At 27.7% G+C, this 23709-nt stretch overlaps 14 protein-coding genes and 1 non-coding gene across 15 annotated transcripts; 6 read left to right on the top strand and 9 right to left on the bottom strand.

Annotated features, from left to right (window-relative positions):
* Nucleotides 1-67: 67 nt before the first annotated feature.
* PNEG_01033 (hypothetical protein) lies at nt 68-1570 on the top strand. Its single transcript, XM_007874754.1, has 6 exons — nt 68-279; nt 323-432; nt 478-576; nt 631-714; nt 762-1402; nt 1449-1570. Exons 1-6 carry the CDS (start codon nt 89-91, stop codon nt 1554-1556), a joined length of 1233 nt encoding a protein of 410 aa, XP_007872945.1. The 5' UTR covers nt 68-88; the 3' UTR covers nt 1557-1570.
* Nucleotides 1571-2008: 438 nt separating this feature from the next.
* Nucleotides 2009-2081, top strand: PNEG_05010. Its single transcript has one exon. It is a non-coding gene; the product is annotated as a tRNA-Val (tRNA).
* Nucleotides 2082-2497: 416 nt separating this feature from the next.
* PNEG_01031 (hypothetical protein) lies at nt 2498-3771 on the bottom strand (the record flags this gene model as incomplete). Its single annotated transcript, XM_007874753.1, has 2 exons — nt 2498-3171; nt 3219-3771. The coding sequence occupies 2 exons, from the start codon at nt 3769-3771 to the stop codon at nt 2654-2656; spliced, it is 1071 nt and encodes a 356-aa protein (XP_007872944.1). The 3' UTR covers nt 2498-2653.
* Nucleotides 3772-4781: 1010 nt separating this feature from the next.
* PNEG_01030 (hypothetical protein) lies at nt 4782-5500 on the bottom strand (the record flags this gene model as incomplete). Its single annotated transcript, XM_007874752.1, has 2 exons — nt 4782-4940; nt 4988-5500. The coding sequence occupies 2 exons, from the start codon at nt 5498-5500 to the stop codon at nt 4782-4784; spliced, it is 672 nt and encodes a 223-aa protein (XP_007872943.1).
* Nucleotides 5501-5766: 266 nt separating this feature from the next.
* Nucleotides 5767-8331, bottom strand: PNEG_01029 (hypothetical protein). Its single transcript, XM_007874751.1, has 5 exons — nt 8045-8331; nt 7825-7996; nt 7641-7774; nt 7349-7597; nt 5767-7306 (listed from the first exon to the last, which is right to left on the bottom strand). Exons 1-5 carry the CDS (start codon nt 8300-8302, stop codon nt 5921-5923), a joined length of 2199 nt encoding a protein of 732 aa, XP_007872942.1. The 5' UTR covers nt 8303-8331; the 3' UTR covers nt 5767-5920.
* Nucleotides 8332-9408: 1077 nt separating this feature from the next.
* On the bottom strand, nt 9409-10548 carry PNEG_01028 (hypothetical protein; the record flags this gene model as incomplete). The annotated part of the gene is made up of 2 exons (XM_007874750.1): nt 9409-10377; nt 10430-10548. The coding sequence occupies 2 exons, from the start codon at nt 10546-10548 to the stop codon at nt 9432-9434; spliced, it is 1065 nt and encodes a 354-aa protein (XP_007872941.1). The 3' UTR covers nt 9409-9431.
* Nucleotides 10549-11559: 1011 nt separating this feature from the next.
* Nucleotides 11560-13737, bottom strand: PNEG_01027 (hypothetical protein; the record flags this gene model as incomplete). Its single annotated transcript, XM_007874749.2, has 10 exons — nt 11560-11650; nt 11695-11823; nt 11874-11941; nt 11997-12099; nt 12146-12238; nt 12282-12628; nt 12672-13013; nt 13056-13259; nt 13306-13489; nt 13532-13737. The coding sequence occupies 10 exons, from the start codon at nt 13735-13737 to the stop codon at nt 11560-11562; spliced, it is 1767 nt and encodes a 588-aa protein (XP_007872940.1).
* Nucleotides 13738-13948: 211 nt separating this feature from the next.
* On the top strand, nt 13949-15554 carry PNEG_01026 (hypothetical protein; the record flags this gene model as incomplete). The annotated part of the gene is made up of 1 exon (XM_007874748.1): nt 13949-15554. The coding sequence occupies exon 1, from the start codon at nt 14103-14105 to the stop codon at nt 15552-15554; it is 1452 nt and encodes a 483-aa protein (XP_007872939.1). The 5' UTR covers nt 13949-14102.
* Nucleotides 15555-15653: 99 nt separating this feature from the next.
* Nucleotides 15654-16432, bottom strand: PNEG_01025 (hypothetical protein; the record flags this gene model as incomplete). The annotated part of the gene is made up of 4 exons (XM_007874747.1): nt 16351-16432; nt 16172-16305; nt 15935-16119; nt 15654-15876 (listed from the first exon to the last, which is right to left on the bottom strand). The coding sequence occupies exons 1-4, from the start codon at nt 16370-16372 to the stop codon at nt 15654-15656; spliced, it is 564 nt and encodes a 187-aa protein (XP_007872938.1). The 5' UTR covers nt 16373-16432.
* A 519-nt stretch (nt 16433-16951) lies between these two features.
* PNEG_03604 (hypothetical protein) lies at nt 16952-18012 on the top strand (the record flags this gene model as incomplete). The annotated part of the gene is made up of 5 exons (XM_007874826.1): nt 16952-17042; nt 17115-17155; nt 17191-17292; nt 17339-17349; nt 17383-18012. The coding sequence occupies 5 exons, from the start codon at nt 16952-16954 to the stop codon at nt 17453-17455; spliced, it is 318 nt and encodes a 105-aa protein (XP_007873017.1). The 3' UTR covers nt 17456-18012.
* On the bottom strand, nt 17852-18205 carry PNEG_04268 (hypothetical protein; the record flags this gene model as incomplete). Its single annotated transcript, XM_019757791.1, is given in 4 exon segments — nt 17852-17880; nt 17949-18022; nt 18060-18118; nt 18134-18205. 4 exon segments carry the CDS (start codon nt 18203-18205, stop codon nt 17852-17854), a joined length of 234 nt encoding a protein of 77 aa, XP_019613400.1.
* A 69-nt stretch (nt 18206-18274) lies between these two features.
* PNEG_01024 (hypothetical protein) lies at nt 18275-20098 on the bottom strand (the record flags this gene model as incomplete). Its single annotated transcript, XM_007874746.1, has 9 exons — nt 18275-18661; nt 18707-18908; nt 18955-19155; nt 19202-19394; nt 19442-19582; nt 19630-19714; nt 19761-19874; nt 19923-19961; nt 20009-20098. 9 exons carry the CDS (start codon nt 20096-20098, stop codon nt 18275-18277), a joined length of 1452 nt encoding a protein of 483 aa, XP_007872937.1.
* A 130-nt stretch (nt 20099-20228) lies between these two features.
* On the top strand, nt 20229-21165 carry PNEG_01023 (50S ribosomal protein L4; the record flags this gene model as incomplete). Its single annotated transcript, XM_007874745.1, has 4 exons — nt 20229-20282; nt 20344-20413; nt 20463-20732; nt 20777-21165. 4 exons carry the CDS (start codon nt 20229-20231, stop codon nt 21163-21165), a joined length of 783 nt encoding a protein of 260 aa, XP_007872936.1.
* Nucleotides 21166-21307: 142 nt separating this feature from the next.
* On the top strand, nt 21308-22777 carry PNEG_01022 (hypothetical protein). Its single transcript, XM_007874744.1, has 5 exons — nt 21308-21802; nt 21845-21964; nt 22011-22286; nt 22334-22385; nt 22427-22777. Exons 1-5 carry the CDS (start codon nt 21388-21390, stop codon nt 22743-22745), a joined length of 1182 nt encoding a protein of 393 aa, XP_007872935.1. The 5' UTR covers nt 21308-21387; the 3' UTR covers nt 22746-22777.
* Nucleotides 22778-22849: 72 nt separating this feature from the next.
* PNEG_01021 (hypothetical protein) lies at nt 22850-23440 on the bottom strand (the record flags this gene model as incomplete). The annotated part of the gene is made up of 3 exons (XM_007874743.1): nt 22850-23023; nt 23070-23123; nt 23171-23440. 3 exons carry the CDS (start codon nt 23438-23440, stop codon nt 22850-22852), a joined length of 498 nt encoding a protein of 165 aa, XP_007872934.1.
* Nucleotides 23441-23709: the final 269 nt, after the last annotated feature.

Raw genomic sequence — 23709 nt, 5'->3', positions numbered from 1 at the left:
TATCTCTTAATATACTATATTTTTACTCCCCATAATATTGATATCGATACTTTTACCATGATTTTAAAAACCGAAAATATGGTATTTAATGGAGAAAAAAACAGCTAATAACAGGGAAAACATTCATCCAAGACATCCACAACAGTCAACTCGACTGAAGGTAGTAGTTCGATATTTGCCTTGTAATCTTTCTGAGCAAGAATTTAAAAATTCAGTAAAAGAATGGATTTCTGAAGAGATTGAATGGTTCTCATTTTTCCCAGGAAAAATATCAACAAAGTATTATTTCTATAAGTTTCTAGGAATTTATTAAGTTTTTAAGTCGCAGTAAAAATGATAGACATGGAAGAGCGTATATCAAGTTTAAATCGCCAGAGGCATTGATTACCTTTTATAAGGGCATTAATAAACACTTGTTTACAGACGAAAAGAGTCATAGGCTTACTTGGTCACTATTATTTAGTTAATTATGATTAGATAAAGAACAGAGAGTATTTGTTGAATTTGCACCTTTTCAAAAGATTCCTCGGGTAGAAAAACAGAAACACGATATTCGACAAGGAACGATTGATGAAGGTATTCAGGATTTATATTAAACAGACATTTTTTATTTATGGATGTTTTTTTTAGACCCAGAATTTATAACATTTCAAGAAACATTAAAAAATCCAAATAAAGATTTACAAGGACAAGAACAGGGAAAGCAAGAGGATGGTTTGAAAGATTTTAATGTATAAAATGAGCTAAAATCATAAATCTAGATGACACAGTGCCTATTAATGCAATTACACCATTAATTGTACATTTAAGAATACAAAAAAAGGCAGCAGCTTTAAAATCGAAACAACAGAAAAAATATATATTGGAAAAAAAGGCATCAGCACAGATGAAAGCCGACTCAATAACAGCACAAATTAAGTTACATGGGGGATTTGGTTCTATGAAAAAATATAACAAGAACAAGAGCAAATTTCAAAAAGAACCAAATAATTCGGATGCAAGAAAAGAAAGTTCTATGCGTCCAGAAGAGCTCTTTCCAAAACATTCTAGCCCTCATAAAAGAACTCATAAAAATACAATAAAAAAAGAATCGTCAGTTACTATGAATACTATTAAAATTCTTAAACCATCTAATCGAGAAAAACATTCTAATTCAGATATATCTAACAAAGAAAAAACGTATGATTCTTCACAAATTTCAAAAAAAAATGACACCAGAGCTAATTCTACAAATAAAAGCGAAAATGAACCTAAAAAAAATACCAAAAAATATCATAATTATACAATACAATCTACACAAAAAGAGCAGAAAAGCAACACAGAATCGTTTAATAAGTCAAACACATCTTTTCGTAAGAAAGAATGCGATCATCATTCAATGAGAAGTTTTAAGAATAAAAATGTTCAAGAATAAAATCAGTCATAATTTTTTTTAATGTATCTATTAGATGGAACAATTTATAGTCTATAGACGTACCTTTTGTCATAGAAATAGATCATTGAGATGTTTTAGGAATATATTTATACTAAACTTTATAGATAAGTTTAATAGTTAGAAAGAATTACTGGATAAAAATAATAGATCATGGAATATACACATTTTCTAGCGCTTCAGGCACTATCCTTGGTAATTTTTTCAAAATTCATTAAAAATGAAAATAAATGATCATTCATTCGATAAGATTTAAATTTATTTTTTACACAAGGTTGTATCAAATTATTTTTTAAAGATTATATCATTTAAAATAGTTAGAATAAGATATAGATTGATTTGAAATAAACTTATTTATTTTCATTATCAAATCACAATGCGCAAACTCATTTAAAAATATTATTTAATCTTATAAATGAAAATCTTTTCATAATAGCTTAAAAATTTTCCTTATTATGGATTTAATCAAAGATTTATAAGTAAATGATATATTAATGAAAGAAGTATAAGCATTTTTCAATAAAATATATTTTTATTTATATTATTTAAATATCATAAAGCAGAGAATAGCACCTAGCACGTATGATGTAGTGGTTATCATATTCGCTTTACACGCGAGAGGCCCTCGGTTCGATCCCGAGTACGTGCATTTTGTTGTACAGAGAATTAATCCCAGAGATCTCATTTGTAAGAAATATTCTATATTTCAAAATGATGTTTTTATAAAACCTAAAAAGCAGCATCAAATAGATTAAAAATACGAAACTAAATTATCCTAAATGAAATATAGCTAAAAAATAGGTAATAATATATACTAATAATAATAAAACTATATGTTGCTCATATTTTATCAACTGGTCATCCAAGAAACAATTTAAAATCCAATTAAAATGAAAACAGTTGTGCACAAAGATACTCCAAACATAACTTACAACCGTTTAAATACTAAAACGTATGATAAAGTGAAATATTTTAAATACAACCATGATGATATAAATCAATAATTCAACAAAATAATCAGATATATGTAGCGATAAAATATGAAAAAAACAATTATATAATAAAGCATCAATGACGAGAACCGATAACGATATATTTCCAGAATATCTAAATACTAGTGCTTAAGCAAACACCAAAGAAACTATTATTCCTAAAATTTAAACCTAAATGCAAAAAACCCTACAACCCAAATATGAATAAAAAACAAGAGATACACCGTTGTCAAAATCGTTTAGGCGAAATTGGTGTTATAGGAAGATTGAACTGCCCCGGCAGCATATTTTTTGTTTTTGATGTAGATGGTGTTAATGGACTTTCTTTGAAAGAAAAAGAAGGTGGAGTCAAAAGCCGAGAAATAGAAACTTTATCATCTAAAGTATTATTGAAGAACGAAAGATCATTTCTCAAGAAACCAACAGCATTCCTGTAACTTTCAAAAGAAACAGTAAACTTTGAACAATTAATGATAGAAATACGTAATTCTGGAAGAGTAATCCTAGTAGTCGGGTTTGGATCAAAAACACGCTGAAGAATCGAATACAATTCAGACGAAAGAGGTAAAATAGAACGAAGAAATGCAGGATTCTGAAGAAAAGCACGGAATGTTTCATCAAGCGCACTAGACGCACGTTTCCAAGGATTACGTCCACATGTCAGATTCACTAATATAACACCCAATGACCAAACATCATTGGGCGCAGATCCATAATGCGAGAAATTTGTCGTTGCTTGTAAGCATTCTATACAGAAAGAATTAATTAAAAAAAAATACCAGCAAAAATCATACCAGGTGACATGTAAAATGGCGAACCACAACCAAACTCAGACGTAAATACTTCTGTAGTAGCAAGACCGAAATCTGCTAACTTCAAAAATTTCCCAGACTGAGTAACAAGAATATTTTCTGGTTTCAAATCACGATGATAAATTCCTGATGAATGACAATATTCAACTGCACTCAACAATTGCAGAAAAACTTGCCTAATTAAGGCATCATTCCCAACATATCCATTCTTTTCTGTAATTGCTGTAAAAAGATCTCCTTCTGAACAATATTCCATTACAATATATACACAATCAGGTGCATCCAGGATTTCAATTATAGACACAATATGGGGATGAGAGTGGACTTTTGAATGCAATGCAATTTCACGTGCTTGAAATTTCTGTTGACGAAAATCATGTCCCATTTTCAAAATAGATTTAATTGCATATGAAACACATGTAAAAATATCCATTGCTATATAAACTATTCCATATGTACCAACACCAATAATACCCGTAATTTCAAAACGATTATCAAGAACGAGCCCAATCTTAGATTCTTGAGACATTGACATTAATAATATCAAATTATTATGAAATCCAATAACAATATAAGATTTCGTTTCGAGATAAGAGATCTTAAGGGGTTCTACTCCCCCTAAATCCTCTCATTTTGCATCTCCTCCCCCTAATTATAGACAGAAAGTACGCCCTGTTTCAAAAACAAGGAAACTAGTCTTTGCATAAGATAATATGCTATTTAATTACTTGAAATAAGTGCAAGAGTGACAAATCCAAACTCAACTAAATTTAGGGGCAAACTATATTCGTTTAGCAGCAAATCCCTTAAGTCAAAAATCTATAATAAAAATATTATAAAAATATAGGAAAAAGCACATTTAAGAATGCATATACATATATTTCTTTAACAAAAAACCAAATCTTCATTAATTAGATTATATATGCATATTTTATTACGCATACAATCCAAATCATAGACTTTATTACGACTTTAATGGGCATAAAAATAAGTTTATCTATGATCCTGGCTATTTTTACTAGCACTTTCTCATAAGGTTATTAAAAATATTAGTTATATACTCTCTTTTTTTTACGATAATTTAAGTAGACTTTTACTAACAAAAAATAAGACAAATATCAGGAGCTAACAATTAAAACCAATTTAAAATAAATACTTAAATAGTTTACTCAATTTTATACTAATTAAGGTTAAATAAGAGTATTTTAGCTTTAAGCTTAATTTTTTAAGATTTAACTACATTAGACAGGGTTTAGACCTAATGAAATGCTAAATGTATTAAAGCTAATTTAGGTTTAGGGTAAGCAGAAGAAAGGTTTAAAATTAATAAGATGAATTAAGGTATAAAAATAAATATAATAAATTAAAAAAAAGGTAAAAATTAAGAAAAATATTAATATTATCATCAATATATAAATAGATGTAAATAAAAGTAAATATAAATAGATAAAATAAATATCTTAGTCAGATTAGTTTGATTAAATTAATTATTAAATACAAGTATATTATTAATATTTTTTAAAAATAAAGTATCAAATGATTTAATCAAATATTCATATTATAAAGAGCAGATTTTAATTGATTTTTAAGTCCGGATGGGAAATAATTTTTATTAAGTTCAAATATTTGCCCACCCAAAAATGTAATATTTGAAGGGTTTAATATAAGAACACCTCTAAGAACAAGAATATTTTTCAATAATATCTATATCTATATGTATATTCAAGAAAAATATCAAGATAAATATTTACCTTAGTTCCAAGATTTATTCCTATATGAATATGTTTAATTGGCTTATGTTCAATTGCCCATACACATAAGCCAGATGAATCTTCGAGTAGTAATTTACAAAATTTTTTTGATGCAGGTTTATCAGTATCTAGTATTTCATCGTCATCAATATCAGATAAATTATTCCATATAACATTATATGATTTAATAGTTCCAGATTCATCAAACTGTTCTAGATATTCTAATTGATTAAATATACTAATTCCAATATCTTGAACATGTATAATTTGTAAACAATATGGACCAGGCAAAACTTGATTATGTTTATCAAAAATATCAGCAGGTAAGCATGATTGGAAAGTTAAGGACTTTTTAATATCAGAATTCAATAAATACTGTATTATTTGTTGTTCCAATTGTTTGTCATTTAAAGAAACATCTATTTGATGTAACGTTTCCTCAACCCAGTTTAAATGAACATATAAAAATTTGCTTTCAAGAAATTTTAATACCTTTTCAGCTCTTAAATTCATTTGAACTTTCTATTCAAAACTCCGCAAAAACATTGATATTTATCCACTTTTCTAAGAAAAATAAAAATGAAATTTCAAAATAAAATCCATTGTTTACATATATTATTTTTTAATGTTTTCTAAAATAAACCAACAAAGTCCAAATCGTTTATTATATACAAAAAACATGGACTATTTACTTATTTTTAAATAATCGATTTTTTTTTTAAATACATTCATAGTCAATAAAGTTAATTAAAATGACAAAGGTATTCTAATAATCTGTGTTTAATATATTACAAAGCTGCAAACAAAAAATAGCACTCAAAATTATCTACTAAAGACACCATAAACACATCCATATCACCATTCCCTTTATAACATTTGTAGTTATTCCTTTTTACAGCGAAGTATAGTAAAACAATCAATCAAATCGCTCAATTATAAAACATCCTTATTTTTCCGTTTTCTTGTAAACCAACTCATTACACGAGCAGTGCTATTCTTTTCACCTGAACCAGTAGTAAATATTTTCTTTGTTTTTGAAATCTTAGATGTTTTTTTTATATTTAATTTAGCTAAATCCAATTCATTATGTGTTAATAAATCCATATGAGTAACATATGGAACATTTTTATAATTTTTATCAGTAGATAGACTAAAAAGTGAATGATTCAAATTTCCATTCCAAATCTTTCCAAATAATCGTTCTGCTCCAATAGAAATACTATTTGATCCACGCTTATGAGTATTAGAAACTTTCTTTGGAACATATTTATCATCTATTGGTAAAATTCCCATTGAAGTACCCAAAGTTACATTTGAAGTATATTTTAAAGGAGAAGGAGGTCTTGAAAGCTCAGCATTTTTTGAAACAACAGGTATAGGCAATAAAGAAGGAGGAGCTCGTGATACATATAGATCACCTTTTTCACATAAAAAGGCCGGTTTTGAAGATGTAGAATTAGATGTCGGTATATAAATAGTATTTCGTTTAAATTGTTTATTTCGTGTATTTGTATTAAAAGAATTAAAAAGATTAGCACCTGAACCTTCAAAAATACCCACAGGAGACTGGTAACTTGTTGGTCGAGGCTTTTTAGGTGGTGCAGGTAATTTATTTAATTGTGAAATTGCCGAAACCTTTGTCGGACCCTTAATAGATGCAGGTGTTTTATTACTTTCGGAAACTGTTGTAAGAGTTGACGCAGAATTGTAATTAGTATCATGAGATAACGCATTTTCAGATAGAGAAATATTCAAAGTAGACATCATATCATTAAAATTATCATTAACAGAAGTATATTTTGAATATGGCATCTCCTTAGTCAGAAGAGAATGGTTATAATTTTGTACATGTGGTTCACAATCTATATGAACAGTATGGCGTTTATAATTATTTGACACAGATGATGCTTGTTGCCCTTTCGAGAGATATCCTGAACACGTACAAGAATAATCAACATGACCATTATATTTTTCACGATTAAGCTTAAATGGTGCTTTTGACTGTGGTATGATATTAGAAGATACGTGTCTTTTTTCATTCGAAGCATTAAATGTTGACGTTTCTGCTGGATTGAGAGATATATTAAATAAATCTATATGATGAATTAACCATGGATGTGTTGTAATATCCTGCAATGAAGCACGTCGTTTAGGATCCGGAACAAGAAGTCTCTTCAAAAGATCTCGAGCAAGAACAGAAACATATTCCGGAAATGTCAAAGGCGTATTAATAATATATTTATATAATAAATTTATATTATCACCATCAGGATTATTTGGATCATCATCAAAAGGAAGATATCCAGCAAGCATAGCATACTAAAATATAAGAATATAAAAAAAATAAAGAGCAAAAATTACCAAAATAACACCACAACTCCAAACATCTACTTTTCTACCAACATAACAACCATCACCAATCACCAATTCAGGTGCAGCATAACAAGGGCTACCACAACTAGTTTGCATAAGATCACCTCTTTTAAATGATCTTTCACTAACGCCATCTATATCATGAAAAATATTCAAATTATCACCAACATCAAAAACATTAGCAAAACCAAAATCCGTAACAATAATATTTTTATTTCTATCAAGCAATAAATTTTCCTTAATATTTAGCAAAAATATACACTCAAAATAAAATACTAACCAACTTTAAATCCCGATGTACTATCCCTTTTTTATGAAGATATGATACACCGCTAATAAGTTGTGCAAAAAGCTTAGAAGCAATGTTATCTTTAAGATAACGATGAACAAGAATAAAATCGAAAAGCTCACCACCTTATTAAAATAAGAAATAAACAAAGTTTTAACGAAAAAATAAGACTAACCACTAGCGTATTCTAATATAATACCTATATATTGAGTTGTTTCAATCACATCAAAAAGTTTAACGATGTTTGGATGGCAAACATAACGAAGAATGGAAACCTCACGCCTGATTTTATTTAGACGTGTACGTGAACCATTAATTGAATCTTTTCGAATAAGTTTAATAGCTACCTATATAAATATATTATAATTAAATAAAAAATAAAAATCAATAAATACTTGTACATCTGGTCGAACTTGGCCGTTCGGCAATTGCATTAACCCTCGTCTTGGCCATCCTAACTTAACTTTTCCAAATTCTCCTTCACCAAGAGTCTGACCTAAAATATAATCTCCAAAACGAGTTTCGTGCAATTCCATATTCATTTTGCAATTTAAAGAAGATGATGCATGAAGATAATCTCCCCCTTGTTTCTGATTCTGAAGAGATGATGTTCTTGGAGGAGGTAATGGAGATTGTCGTAATACTGCTGTCATTTTAGTATCATATAAAGATATATATTTTCAATAATAATCGTTTAATAACGTATCAAATATTAATTGAAGAAACAAAAACTAATATTTTTTCTGATTAGACTCTATCCTTTGTCCTTTAAAAACCCTTTTTAATAGTCTAATTTATCAAAAAAGGGTTTGTTTTCTAAGAAAATTTTCGCCAATTTTCTTAGAAAATATAACTCAAAACTCAAAAAACACCTTTCTCCTCCAACAAAAATGTAACACGTCTATAAAATTTCCTTGATAATCTTCAATAATAGAAATATTAAAAAAATATTAAATAACAATTAAAAAATATCCAATATTATGTTCAAATAAGACTTATAATCAGTTCAAAACCGCCCCAAAAAAGAGTTATATTCAACTAAAGCTTCCTATATGTGTATCTACTTGTCATTTAAAGCTATATATAACCGCTTTACCTGATTTTTTTCTAATATATATCGATTACAAGGGGCGATAAACAAATAGTTGAAAAAATATAATATATAAATAGTCAAAAGTCATGAAATTGATTTAAAACAGCAAAAATATAGAGAAAATATATAATATATAATACATATAATAGATATATATAAACAATATATATATTTAGAAAGCCAATATCAGTGTTAAGAAAATAATATACAAAAAGCGAAATGAAAAATAATGAAAAATTGTAAAAAAAAACAATATATTATGATCATACTTAAATCTATTAACTAAATGGTAAAAAACCCAAATAAAAATGCGATTCAAGTATAATAAATATAAAAAATATTACACCTGACGATTTATAAAAATTAAAACATTAAGAATCGACTTATGTACCCTAACACTTGAAACCCATTTACCCTAATAATGTCATCTCAAAGGCTTTAAAAATAAAATAACTGTAAAAAAAATAGAAGATAAAAATATGAATAAAATCTTTTAATATCAAGCCCTTTTAAATCCAGATTCTACTTTATATTGAAACCAATGGACCGTCCATCAAGACATATATCAGACAGAGATATATTAAAAACCTCGTATTAAGGATAAACCCAAAACACAATCGCCAAACATAAAACTCAAAAAGAAAAAATGCAATCCAAAAAAAACACACCTACAACAAAACCCCTCATAACTACCAACCTTGCATTAAAACCTCTCTCTGAACTTGTGCCATACTAATTTGCTGATGCGAATGAGCCTTATGATATTTTAACCCATTAAGATTTTTGTATCTTTTATTACATAATTCACATTTATACGGCTTATTTTCAAGAACAGGATTTCCTTTAGGACTTGAAGCCACGATTTCATCTGAAAACGAAGCAGGAATTGTAGTATCTTGAAGCATTACAGATGCAGTGCAATGCCCATGAAGTTTATGATATTTTAAACCATTTTGATTTTTATAAGCCTTATCACAACCCATTACGGGACATTTATACGGCTTATCAACAACAACGAAATTAGACCCAGGAGAATCAATTGTACCTCGAGACTCTGTATCCGAAAGAGATACACCATGCTGGCACTGTTTCTTTACCATCTGCTGTTTTACCCATTCTTCCGCCAACAAAGATGAACCATTCAAAACAACCGTCTCTGTATCATCCATATCTAATACAAGAAATTCTTGTGAAGAATCAAATGTAGGCGTTGAGGGCATTGATGAAGATGGGGTCGAAATATTCGATGAGGAAAGTAAAAAATCCCGAGTAGATACAGACAACGGGGCCAAACTTTGCCCTTGCCTATCAGAATCCGATAAAGACTGAAAAAGATGATCAAAAGCAAATTCCTGATCCAAATCCATATCCCCATTTAACGACTCGTACATATCCAACCTAGGCTTACCATCCCATTCTGTACGACACGCAAATGCTGAATTTGCAAACCGTACTCCCGATGAAACAAATAACCCTTCTTCTAATCGTACATGTGCTTCTTCATAATGCCGACATAGATCGTGAAGATCACGCAGTACGACACCACAACAATTAAAATCCTTACAAAAAGAAATCTCAAGTCTTGGGCATAGATATTCTTCACACCCTAACCCCTCATCTGTATCCATTGAATTTCTATCAAAACCCTCCATTATTCATTTCCTTTTCTAATAAAACTCTATCTTACCCTCCAGACCCTAAAAAACTTTGTCCTTGTAAACTGTTTGATAGCAAATTTCCATGTTTCCATGACACATGAGACCCGTCTGTTGATACCCGTTCCCGTCGTATCTCCGGGCTTTGCATGCTGCTTTTTTTTTTATTAAAAACAGAGATACCCTTTACAAGAGCAGATCCGCGCTCACCAATTTTTGCCGCGCTGCTTCAACACCTCCAATCCACTGCCCCTGCTTTATTCCGAGCTGTTCTGCCGGTTCAAATAGGTCACCAACTGTTTTGAGTATGCTGTCCTGGGTCTTTTAACCCAACGCCTCGACCCGTCACGGGTCCCCTTAGTGAAGCCTGCGGAAAAACCCTATTTAAAATATGAGCGGAAGGGTTAGTCTATGGCTTAAAATGGTATAATATTAAAATAACTATATACTCAAAAAGAAAACTTCCATAATAAAATGTATAAAAAATAGTTAAGGTTCACGGACTTAGTGTAAATAACAATATTAAAAAATGAATGGTAGGAGGGATGAAACATATACTAAGATAAATATTTACAAAAAAAAAAGATATATATATATATAAACATAAACAAGATAAAGATTTCAGATAATGATCTTTATTTTATGAGTTTTGGTATCTTTTAATAAGATAATAAATATAAATTTAATTATGAAAGCATAAAATAAGTTATATATAAATATAAACGTAAAGAAAAAATACAAAAAAAAAACATATATATAAAATGTGTAATGCAAGGATTTTTAATTGATATTAAAGTATAAAAATATAGAAATGTTTCTAACCAAATAATAAATATGGAAAAATGGATCGTTATAGATATCTCCGAGAAAAACGAGCTATCCTGCATTAAGTTAGAAATAATTAAATATAATGTGAAAGAATCTATTATATATTAAGATTAAGCAAGAAAAATGAATTAAGAATCAATTAGATAAAGAATGAAAGTATATTTTAAAGTAATAAATAAGGAATTTTAATATGGTTATTTTAATATAAATTATTGTAAAGTAAAAAAAATGAAAAATAAATATATTATTAAATGTTTTTAAAAAATACTGTTTTAGAAAAAAAACAGGAAATATTTAAAATATTAAATATATAATATTTTTATATATTTTAAAGCTAGCCTTCAGTTTCTATTTCATAAGAATTACTTTTATGTTTGGGAATAAAATTAAAAGTATTATCTTTTACTTTACCTAAAAACATTTCACTATCAATTGTTATCAATAAACTAAAAATAAAAAGCAAAATTACCTTATTTTAACCCAATCTTTAGAATTTCCACTAGCTAAAAGTGTTTCCATTTCATTACGACCTTTCCAAAGTGGAGGTCGATCTTGAATATTTGGAGGAAGCACTTCTAACATAGTTATTGGTACATAACTTTATTAAAATTAGTAAATAGAAATTTATTATATATATAAAATTTTTACCGATGAAAAAATGAAAGAAGTTCACATAGAAAACGCCGTGTTGTATTAACACCAAGCTCATCTGAACCCTATGTAAAAGAATTATCAAAACAAATATACAAAACAGAGATGAATTAATAATACCCAGTAATCAAGACCGTATTCACAAAAATCCTTAAGTATATCTAATCTTTCAGTTGAGGATTTATCTATGTATTGTTTGGAATCAATTTCCTCAAATATCCAGCTTTAAAAATATTAATCAATAAAACAAAGAATTAAATTAAAAATACGGTTTTATTAAGGCACCTCGAGCCACCATAGCCGTATCTACGCCAGACATCATAGCAGCATGCCAATCTTCCCAACTATATATATCGCCATTACTTAAAATTGTTAAATTTAATATTTAAAAATACAGCAAAATACCCAATAAATGCCATAGAACATACGTCTCCTGTCTCTGCATTTTTTTTAGAATCTTCATTATACGCATCATAATCTCTCATTGCATTTATCATAGAAGCACATTGGCGAATGTATTGCCAGTCTGCTTTTTTAGTATAACGTTGTTGTCTGGATCGTCCATGCAATATAACAGCACTCAAATTAAGTTCATTTCTCAGTCTCGCAATAAGCTTGAGAGCTACTGGTTTACTATCTTTTGTCCCTATTCGAATTTTTGTAGTAATTGGTATTGAATTAGATACATAGGCCATGCCTTCAAGCATTTTAATCATCTTTGTTTGAGAATCTAATAAAGCAGAACCAGCACCCTTTCAATATTTAATATCGACATTTCAGAAGTAATTGATTTACCTGTTTATAAATCAAATCAATTGGACATCCACAATTTAAGTCGATAAAATCAATTCCATTGCAAACATCTGCCAAAACCTCTGCAGTTTTAACAGATTGCCAAAGCTTACTTCCACATATTTGTAAACCAAAAAGTCCTCTTCTCCCATTCCTTAAATTCGATCGTTCTGAAATATGTGCACGTGGCAAAGCCCATTCAGATTTTAAGCCCTGTAACAATGGAAGAGAAACAATCATTTCAGAAAAAGTTACATCTGCACCAAAAGAACTACAAATACGTCTAAAAGGAACATTACCAACTGTAGTTAAAGGTGCAAGAATCTTTCTGCCTTTCCAACATATCTATTATTGTCAAATATATCATAAAACAAAAGAAATAATGACTTTTTTTTTCTCCATAATCCTCATAGGAAAATCCTTTTCAATATTTTCAAATTCTTTGTTATTAAAACGATTTATATAAGGATTTCCATCCAAAAAAGCTAAATAACTATCTGATTTAGGTGTTAAATACAATTTACGTGAAAGTAACTTTCGAATATCCGCTGAAACATAATTAATATCATCATTTTTATGCATTTCCATCTTCTAATGTTATATTAAACATGAACCATTTCATTACAAAGCATCACACATTATTATCTGTAATTAAACTCCAAGTTTTAACATCTGAAGTAGGTTTCAATAAATGCCCACCTAACCATCGACATTTCCACCCAGATCTACACCATCCTCTAGAATTAAAAACACAGCAAATATTACCAATATCTTGTGGTTTCTCATTTAAATAATCTTCAATAGAATGCATAAATTTACAACTATAAAAAATAAAATTAAAAAAAAAAAACATTGATACATACGTATCACCATATTCACATGGTTTATCAATAGAAATACGGGGACATAATTGCTTTAATTCTTTTTCTATAACAATTTTTCTATTTTTATTCTGACCTCTCAGTCTTTTTCGGTTTTTAACTGTTTTTTCTAAAGAAAAATCAACAGTATTTGCATTTAAATCCCCATTTTCTCCATGTTCTTCGCTTTTATTAAACATTTCATTCATTTTTTTTCTTAACCATTTAATTCAAGTATCATGAGAAACATATCTCCTAAAAAAAAAAACAAAATAAGACAAAAAAAATGCACTAAATACATACTATTACTTTTAAAAATGTATTTATCTATTTATAATATCATTTCATTCATTTTCAAATTTTGGACTATCAATTAAATTTCGCATAGAGATTTTTTAAGTACCAGACCTCTATTATAAAAATGCACATAAAAATAATTAATTTTGATGAAAATTGCATATTAAAAAGATATAAATACCCGAAGAGATGACACCTTTTTATATTTTCTAAGCTATTTAGAAATTAGATAAATTTTCTATTAAGATACATTACATTTCTATCATTACAAATCATTATGACATTAAGACTTTCTAAACATACACTTTGCTTCGAAGAGTACCAAGACAGGATCTCAAAGACATGTATTTCTGTTAAGAATCTATCACTTAAACATAAAGTGGCATTTAATCTTCAAACTACAACAGCATCAGATCATTATACGGTTTATCCATCTACTGCTATGCTTAATCCAAATTGTGAATGTGAAATTTCATTTGAAAAACATCCTTTTAGTCTTTTCCATGAAAATAAGGAATCCAATAAGACAATTGATAGCTTTATTATTCAATCTATACAAATAGATGATAAAATGAATAAAAAAATAACAAAAATGAAAAAAAATGATAAAATAATATGGGATTTTCTTGAATCAGAAGTTCAAAAGAGTTTCAAGAAGAACAAAATAAAGACAGTTACGTTATTAGTATCTATTAACAATAAAACCGATTTAGATGTTTCATCGAACCTAACAACTAAAAAATCAAATGGCACAAAAAAGGAAAGCTATAATAATATTACAAAAAAAATAAATCACTTTTCTACATTGCCTATAAAATTTTTTAGAAACAATATGTTTATACAAAATCAGAAAGAATATGAATATCTTCATCAAAAAAAGACCTTTCGCAGTTCTTCCGAAACATTAGAAACAATTATGTCATCCTCAAGAAAATATCAAATGCAAGATAATGATTTAAAATCTCGAAAGTTGTTCAAAGGTTCATGCAACATGACAGATAAACACGGAAACCCATTTCAAAATTTGAAGAACGATTTTTTTTATTCCACAGATACATTTAATACATATATGTCTGACAATACAACAATTACTGTTGTGAATTTAGGTCATTCACACAAAACATATAATAATGAAACGAATAACACTAGTTTATCTGAATTATGGTCTAATAAAGATTCAGATGATGATACTGATTTAAATTATTTAAAAGTATCTACTGACGTCATAGAGCCAAAAAAGATTGAAGGGGATTTCAATAAAGGCATTGAACATCTTCAAGTATGGAAATTGATACAAAAACAGAACAAAACTAAACATCCTGATACATCTTCAGATAAAAATGAGTTTTCTGACAATGAATTTATCATTCCATCTCTTCCTTTGAAGCAAAATTTCATAGCTTCAACTATTTCTATAGATTCAAGTCCATCTTTACTAAGTTTATCTCAGAGATCTACAGAAAGTTTTCTTTCTCAAGAAATATTTTATACATATAAGAGTTCAACTTGCAAAGGAATTAGGAACGATGTCAGAAAAATATCTTTTAACAAAGAATCATTATTTTCTCATTCTCAAAAATCCACCTATGATAATTCTATAACCCCGGATTGGATGAACGGCATTTTAAACTTACAAAAAGATTTTCAAGCAATGATTGATGACTTTGATCAAAAAATAAATTTTGATATTAAAGATTTTAATCTTTCAACTATTTCATGTCAAGTGTAAAAATGAAAAAACTAAAGAATTAATAAAATAAAAACTCATTAGCATGTTAAACACTATTGTTTTCAATATATATAATACTATAAAAAAATACAACTATATTCACATATTTTTTTTAGATTCATTCGTTTTCGTTTCCCTACTATATCTTTCAGAAAGTTCATGGAATTCTTTATCTTTTTCAACAATTCTTTTCTTCAATTCTGTAATTTCCTCCACCAATGCCTTCGATTTAACATGTTCATCTGATTGTGTCTTAATTGTATTAACCAATTCTTCATACTTTAATACTTGTAATGTTAAAGCATAAACTCGATCAATAATCCTGTACATTAAAAAATCCAATCATTATTAAAACATAATAAAAATCATAATTTCTTTACAGACTAAGAAAAAGTGTAAAACCACAAAGATACATATTCCTTTGTGAATAAAACTTCCTTGCTTGTATATCACTTCGATAAGCATCTCGTAATGACCCAGAAGTCCCCAATTTAGCTTCTTCAACTGTACGAAACACCCGATTTACTGAGTCAAAAAACAACACCAAAATAAAGATAAATATAATCTCGAAATAAAATCATTTCTTCATTAATTGAAAAATAATAAAACCCAAATACCTTTGAAATATAACGAATTTTTGCAATAAACCATGATGTAGAAATAAAGGTAAAAAGACGACGTTTTAAACGTTTAGGTAATGGTAGGATTAAAAAACAAAATAAAACCATTTGAATCACTAAAAGTGTAAAAACTAAACGATTTTTTTTAATAAAAGAATAATAATAAAAAAGTCTACCAAGAGAATAATAAAGTGTCATTTTTAACAATAAAAGCGTACCCAGAGAAATGTCAACACTGTACGGAAAAAAAGAAAATTTTAAGAGTATATCAGGAATAAAGAATAAACGTATATATAAATAATAAAAAAATTCTAAGTTAAAATATTTAAAAAAAAATTATAATATTCTAAAGAAAAAAAATAATTGACTAAGAATTTTATTTAAGATATACAACTTAGTTACGAAATATTTAAATTTTAATGACAAATACTTCTGATACATTTTTTAATAATTATAAAGGCGCTTAATATTATACATAAAAAATTATTGAAAATTATAGATGATGTTGATTTTATTGAAATTAATGGTTCAATTTGATTATATCATGACTTCAGGCTTAATATAAAAAAATTGACGACATTAGCACTTGTATATTTACTAGACTCACCATCTCTTGATATATTTACTCGTCAAGGATTTGTTAAAAGATGGAAACGTCTTAGGTAAGTGTATTTTAACGTTTTATAATAGATTATAACAGATTATTTTAAGGTAGATATAATTCATTAAAACAAATACAAAATACAATAAGATCTTTATAAAGATCGATTGATAATGATGAGGAACTCTAAAATAAAATCTATAAATTTACATATACATTTGCACGAGTTCTGGGATGTAAACGTTTATGTGGGGGAAAAATATAAAAGTATCAATCAAGATTTATTTAAATACGTAGCAGCGAAAATTGCGGTTGAATATTAGAAACTATTATTGAAAGGAATATTTATACATCTTGATCTATGGATTGAAATTATTGAGGTTTTAATAAAGATATAAAAAAAGGTTACTAATAGAATCAAATAAAAAAGAACGAGCCGTATACATCAAAAGATATATGGAATTTATTATATGAATTTTCTAAAGATATTCAAATAGATTTTGGTATTTATAATAAGGTAAATTTGAAAAAAAAATAAAAAAGAAAAAATTAACAATTATAAGATACATGACCAGTAATAATTGACGAGGTAATAGAAAATATAAAGGCAGAAACGAAAAAAGGGAATTTATATTGAAATACTTTGTTGTATTTCTAAAAAAAGACTACAACCTAAATAAACTCCACATTATATTCATATAATTGAAAAAGAATTCAAAAGATTTCTGTAGAAGAAAATAGCTAGCTTTAATAAAGGAAGGCATCGGAATAATGAACCTTAAAATCTATAGATATTTAGTCAGTATTCATATTTCATATCATAAATACTTAATCATACAAACAAAAAATACATAGATAAGGGAACTTATGAATTGTTATCCAAAGCGATGTTTTCATTACTTTTTAATTGATCAAAATGAGAGTTTTTATTTATATCGATGTAACAGAATCAAAAAACAGATATAAACATCAACAGTAGAAGGATTACAAATAAATCAATTGAATTTATTTATATATATTTAACAAGATCCTTCCTGGAAATATTATAAAATGCTAGTTATTTTCAGATTATATATTTATATATTTACATTTTCAAAAATATATACTAAGACAAAAAAAATAAGATTTAAATAACTCTAATTTTATCGTTAAAACATTACTACTTATTAAAACTTCTGTATATTTGTAAAAAATCATCCACAAACCATATTTTACATTCTTTTGTGATTATTTTAATAACAATTGTTCTAAAAAATAATCCACGTAAAAGAACTAATACAATACAGTTCTTTATAATAATAATCACAAAACGAATATTCATGAATATCAGAAATATTAAAGTTCTAGATTAAATTAACAATAAGATTACATCTCAATTTATTTGAAAACGAATTTTTAATAAATTCAAATAAAAAATCGATACTTAGCATTAATTGAGAAGTATATATATATAAATCAATGAAACAGAGTGAAGGATCAAACAAAAGCGATTAAACCTGTTAATTGCTTAATTGTCCAAATCGTTTTCGAAAAAGAATGTCATCGAGTTTTATACTAAGTCCCGGTTTATTTGGAGATACTTTAAAAAATATATCAAAGACCACATCTCTAATAGAATTTACAGGAACATTATTACTAATACAATTCCGGATACTTTTTTCAAGATCAATTTCTGTTGGTAAACCATAATTATATGGATAATCTTGATATTGAACGGAAATAAGATCACCAGATATATTTAACTGAGGAGAGTCTTTACAACTTTTAAAAAAAGTATCAACCAGTTTGTCGGAAACTTCAGAAATTATTGAAGGCTTCCATACAGGTTTAACTGAAGGCTTTTTAACCAACTTTGCTTCAATACCTTCAATAAAATCATGCGTTTTCTAAAAATTCATTAATAAATAATAACCAAACAAACAATAAAATACTAAAAGATAACTAGTTATATTAAGCTCATTATTGAAAGCCTGTAAAATATTCCATTTCTTTGCTTCTTGAATTTCTCGTAAAGCAACTTTAATACTAGTAGGAGACCGCCTATTAAGAGTGTCGATAGTAGAATTCGCCCATTCTGTCCCCTCCTTTTTCAATGCCTTAAAGACATTTTCGATTTTTTTATACTTAAAACATCTTTTCATATATTCATTCATATTCCATCAATAAATCAAAAAATTACCTGTCGATTGCTTCACGTGTCTCTCCTCCAAGCCTATACTTATAATTTCTAGGAGGTTCACCAGAAAATTCATCAATTGCTCTATCTACAACATTGAAATAATCTTTACTACTACAATCATTCGTATCTAGCTCAGATAATCTCGCAATAAGAGAATCTAATCGTTCGGAAGGAACATAATGAGTAGCAATTCCTGATATCCTAGATGAATTAAAGAAAAATTCTACCTTATGTTTGAAAAAATTACAACGTATCAAAACCGTAAAGACGTTCACTTGTCATTCCAAGATATTTTCCAACTTCACCATCCATACGAGACAAAAAAAAAGACAACCCAGCATCAGGAAAAAAGCCAATATCTGTTTCTGGCATTGCGAAAACAGTATTTTCAGTTGCAACCCTAAATGGTGCATGAACAGATAAACCCGCTCCTCCACCCACTAATATATATCAAAACTTATTATTCTAAATATAAAAAAATGTATACTTGTAATGCCATCCATCAAAGAAACATATGGTTTTTCCTTAAAAGTAGCAATAAGATAATCAAGACGATATTCCAATTCAAAATATTCCATCGCCATTTTATACCCTTTTTCCATATCCAATCGACATAATTCTGCAATAGCTAAAAACTTAATCTAAAAATAATTTACACATCATTCATAACCCAACCTACTACATCCCCTCCTGCTGACAATGCCCTATTATTAATTCCTCGAAGCAAAATAATCTTAGCCAAAGAAGATCGCTTCCATTCCTTTAAAAAATCAATAATGCTATTCAAGCACAAAAAACATTCAAACAATAAGCTTTTCATAGATATTTTTTGTCATTATCATATTTAATGCATTCAATTTTTTCGGTCTATTCAATGTAATCATTCTTAACCCAAAATAACTGTCAAATAAAACTTCTTTCTACAAATAAATAAATAAATAAAACATAAAGTTAACGCAATCCAATACATTAGATTCAGTTTCTATCATAGGGAAATTCATTTTTGCCTCATTAACTTTAAATCATCAATCACAATATTAGATATTATAATTACCCTAGAAAATTTCCTTGTAAAAACCAAGAAGTTAATCATAAACTTAAAGGAAAATGAATTAGTTTTAGACGAAAAAACTGTTGTTTTCATTCAATTGAACATACTTAAGAAAAATATAGACTTTGTTTTTTTTTTGAGGTTGAAGCTCTATAAAATCTCGAGACCTCAGCCTTTTTATATAAAAAAGTAGCAGAAAAAAAGTGATATAAAGGGTTATAGTATGAGGAATTCGAAAGAATTAATCAACTTACTTAATAGAAGGATATATATAAGGGTATTTCTGGAATTTGAAGCATTTTTTTTTAAAAAAAAATGACTTATTTTTTGATTTTTAGATACAAGAACTAAATATCCAATTATACAGCACAAAAACTCAATCAACAGATCTTATTCCAATAAAATATGGTATATGAATTATATTAGAGAGGTAAAAGGTTTTTTACTTGCATTTTAGAAGCATTTTCTCAAGTTCTTACGACACTTTATTCTTTCCCAAATATGAAGCCTGTACGATTTCAAAAATTTCCATCAAATTTTCTGAATCTTCCTCTTAGAAGAGACATTCTTCATCGTGCAGTGGTTTATGAAGCGAATAAACGAAGACAAGGAACAGCATGCAAGAAAAATAGATCAGATGTTCGTGGTTCAAATCGAAAAATTCGACCACAAAAAGGGACTGGTAGAGCACGTCTTGGAGATATTCGCTCTCCTTCTATAAGAGGGGGTTTATTTCTTTAGATATAAAATCGTTTTTTGAAACAATTCTAGGGGGTCTTGCACATGCACCTAAACCTCGTGATTTTTCTACTAAACTTCCGCGTAAAATTTATTATTTGGCTATAAGAACTGCGCTGTCTGCTAGATATAATAAAGGAGAGATCATTGTTATTAATCATACTTTTGAATTACCAACACATAAAGCAAAAGCCATGGTAAGCATAATGAAGACATATCGTTGGAATAATAATAATGGCGGCACTGTTTTTATTATGTACGCCGATCGAAAAAACTTTAAATACTCAACTGGAAGCTTAGGAGCTCATTGTATTGTTCGGAATGTAAAGGAACTTTCTGTTAAAGATATTTTAATGAAAAAAAGAATTATTATTGAACGCAAAGCACTTGAATGGCTTGAAGAAAAAACAAGAATAGAATAACTATATATTATGATGCATGACTCACTCTATATCATTGTTATTTATTACATATTTTCTAATTCATATAATTTTTTTTATTTTTTTGATTTTCATAAAATTATCGACTTTAAAAAAACTATAGAATCATATTTTCTCTAAAAAAAAGAATAAACCTATCATAAACTGAAATATATATTGCATTCCTTTACATCTTTCATAAGATTTTATGGGAAACTTTAAGAAATGAGGCATTCTTTACAACAAATTTACAATACATTTTATAAAATAAATAGAAACTTTATATATATAAGACATTTTGCTTTTTTATCAAAAGACTACTTGAAAAAACACCCTAGAGAACGTATACAAAACAGAAAACCTAATTTTTATCTACAAATTGCAAATATAACATCTAAATCTAATGAATCCTTATCAAATGAATCACAAATATTATCATTACAACAGGATTCTCATGTATTTGATATAGAAAATGGCAATAAAGAGAAAAAATATCCTCGTCTAACATATTTTTCACCAAAACTTGGCGTTAATAAGGCATATGATGAAGCTTTAAAGGTTATTGAAGCAGATCGTTTAGAAAAACAGAAAAAAATCAAGAAAATCAAATTAAAAATAGAACAAATGCTAAAAAATAAAGGTAGTTTTTTTTCTTATTTTCATTAATTAATATTTTTTATAGACTCTATTACAAAAGATACAGAAGAACAAATTATAAATTTAAAAAAATATCTAAATCAACTTGAAATATTAGCAGACATTAATGATCCTGAAATACGGTGGAGATTTAAACATAATGATGGTAATATTTTTAAAGAAAAATAAGAAAAAACTTATATTATTTTCAGTGGATATGTCTATTCCTGTTTATCGCTATTTAGCAGAACAAAAATGGATGAAAAAACCATATCATCTTTTGATGCAGCGTATAGAGCAGATGTATGTTATACCAGATGCGTATAAGCGATTTAAGCCTACAGTAGAGGTCCTTCTTCGATTTGGAAAAGAAGAACTTGAACCAGGAAAATTTGTCCCCAATAATATCTCAGCATTAGCTCCTGTTATAGAGATTAACTCTTTTTCAGGAAAAGAAGAACTTTACACAATAATTTTACTTGATTTGGGTCAATTTCCTTTTTATGTTTTATTATTAAGCTAATATATCTAAAAGATGTCCCAGATCTAGAAAAAGATTCTTTTAAGATATATCTTCATTGGCTTATGTATGAATTTCTTTAAAAAAATAAATATTAACAATTTTTAGTTCCAACATTCCAATTTCTCCTACAAATGCATCCGTACAACCTTCCAAAGGAACTATTTTAGCTTCTTATATTCCACCACATCCACAAAAAGGCAGCCCATATCATCGTTATACATTACTTGTATTTGAACAAGTTAAAAAAATTTCAAATGATTATAATATTATAAGGAATTGTTTTAACGTTAATCAATTTGCATCTTTAAATAACTTAAAAATTGTTGGGATTCATTTTTGGCGTAGCGTTTGGGATGAACATGTAGACAAAGTTATGTCAGACGCACAATTACCACAATATAAAACCATGCTTAAAAGGTCATGATTTTTTAAAAAAATATATTACTAGATATGCCTATCTATATATTTATATAATGCTATTTATAATCAACTATACAACAATACTTTCAAAGATCAAAATTATATATTTTAATTGGCAACTTTCGAAGACGAAGAAAGTCCATTATTAAGCCATTTAAAACTCGGAAGAACTCTGCAAACAACTTTTCCTTTAATTAATGCCATAGGAAGAGGTCCATAGTTTCGACTATCTAAAGAATGTGTCAAATTATCTCCCGTTATCCATACATGTCCTTCTGGAACCTAAATCAAAAATTTTAAACCAATAAACAAATATTATATAATCTACTTTAATAAATTCTGGACTATTAACCAAAGGATCTTTAGAAACAATATCCCCCGGCTATTTTCAAAATATTAATACAAATATATACAAAACACCTCAAATACCATTCCAATAATTCGTTTAGCAATTCGAACATTTGTCGTACCTGGTTTAATTGCAACAATAATATCTCCAACTTGGCAACCTCTTCCATTCTTTCCATTCCACTTATCAACACCTAAAAAATCACCATAGACATTCAACGTAGGAAGCATAGACGGTCCTGAGCATGGATATATTTCGAAAATCTTCTCATTAACCAAATGAACCAATGCCAACATTTTAATGAAAATCTTAAGATTTTTTATCACTCGAAAATTTTTAATTGATTCCATAAAAAGTCCTAAAGAAATCACTTAAATATGATTTTTTATTAGAAAATCATCTCTTTTTTATACAAAAATAACACATTTTAATGTAAAAACCATAATTTAATTTTTTATAGATATTAAAGCTAATTTTAGTATGGTTGTCATGCCAACAGGTACCTAGGTACGGTAACCAGGTCATGGAGTTTGTCATGACAACTAAGAGATGAGATAAATTGTCTTTAAGCCTTTCAAATTCAAGGAAATTGTCTAATTTTTATAGAAAAGAGCACAAT

Source organism: Pneumocystis murina (genome assembly GCF_000349005.2).
Source record: "Pneumocystis murina B123 chromosome Unknown supercont1.3, whole genome shotgun sequence".
Classification (NCBI taxonomy): domain Eukaryota; kingdom Fungi; phylum Ascomycota; class Pneumocystomycetes; order Pneumocystales; family Pneumocystaceae; genus Pneumocystis; species Pneumocystis murina.
The sequence above is the reverse complement of the archived record's forward strand: the minus strand, read 5'-3'. Positions and strand labels throughout refer to the sequence as shown.

Bases quoted from the DNA above. Each gene is read 5' to 3' on its own strand.
- PNEG_01022 (XM_007874744.1), top strand. From the start codon at position 21,388: ATGAGGCATTCTTTACAACAAATTTACAATACATTTTATAAAATAAAT. The intron at 21,803-21,844 runs GTAGTTTTTTTT...TATTTTTTATAG, and splicing joins ACAAATGCTAAAAAATAAAG to ACTCTATTACAAAAGATACA. The intron at 22,287-22,333 runs GTCAATTTCCTT...TATATCTAAAAG, and splicing joins AATAATTTTACTTGATTTGG to ATGTCCCAGATCTAGAAAAA.
- PNEG_01033 (XM_007874754.1), top strand. From the start codon at position 89: ATGGAGAAAAAAACAGCTAATAACAGGGAAAACATTCATCCAAGACAT. The intron at 577-630 runs GTATTCAGGATT...TGTTTTTTTTAG, and splicing joins ACAAGGAACGATTGATGAAG to ACCCAGAATTTATAACATTT. The intron at 715-761 runs GTTTGAAAGATT...TCATAAATCTAG, and splicing joins ACAGGGAAAGCAAGAGGATG to ATGACACAGTGCCTATTAAT.
- PNEG_01029 (XM_007874751.1), bottom strand. From the start codon at position 8,302: ATGACAGCAGTATTACGACAATCTCCATTACCTCCTCCAAGAACATCA. The intron at 7,598-7,640 runs GTTAGTATTTTA...CTAAATATTAAG, and splicing joins TACATCGGGATTTAAAGTTG to GAAAATTTATTGCTTGATAG. The intron at 7,307-7,348 runs GTAATTTTTGCT...CTTATATTTTAG, and splicing joins GGAGTTGTGGTGTTATTTTG to TATGCTATGCTTGCTGGATA.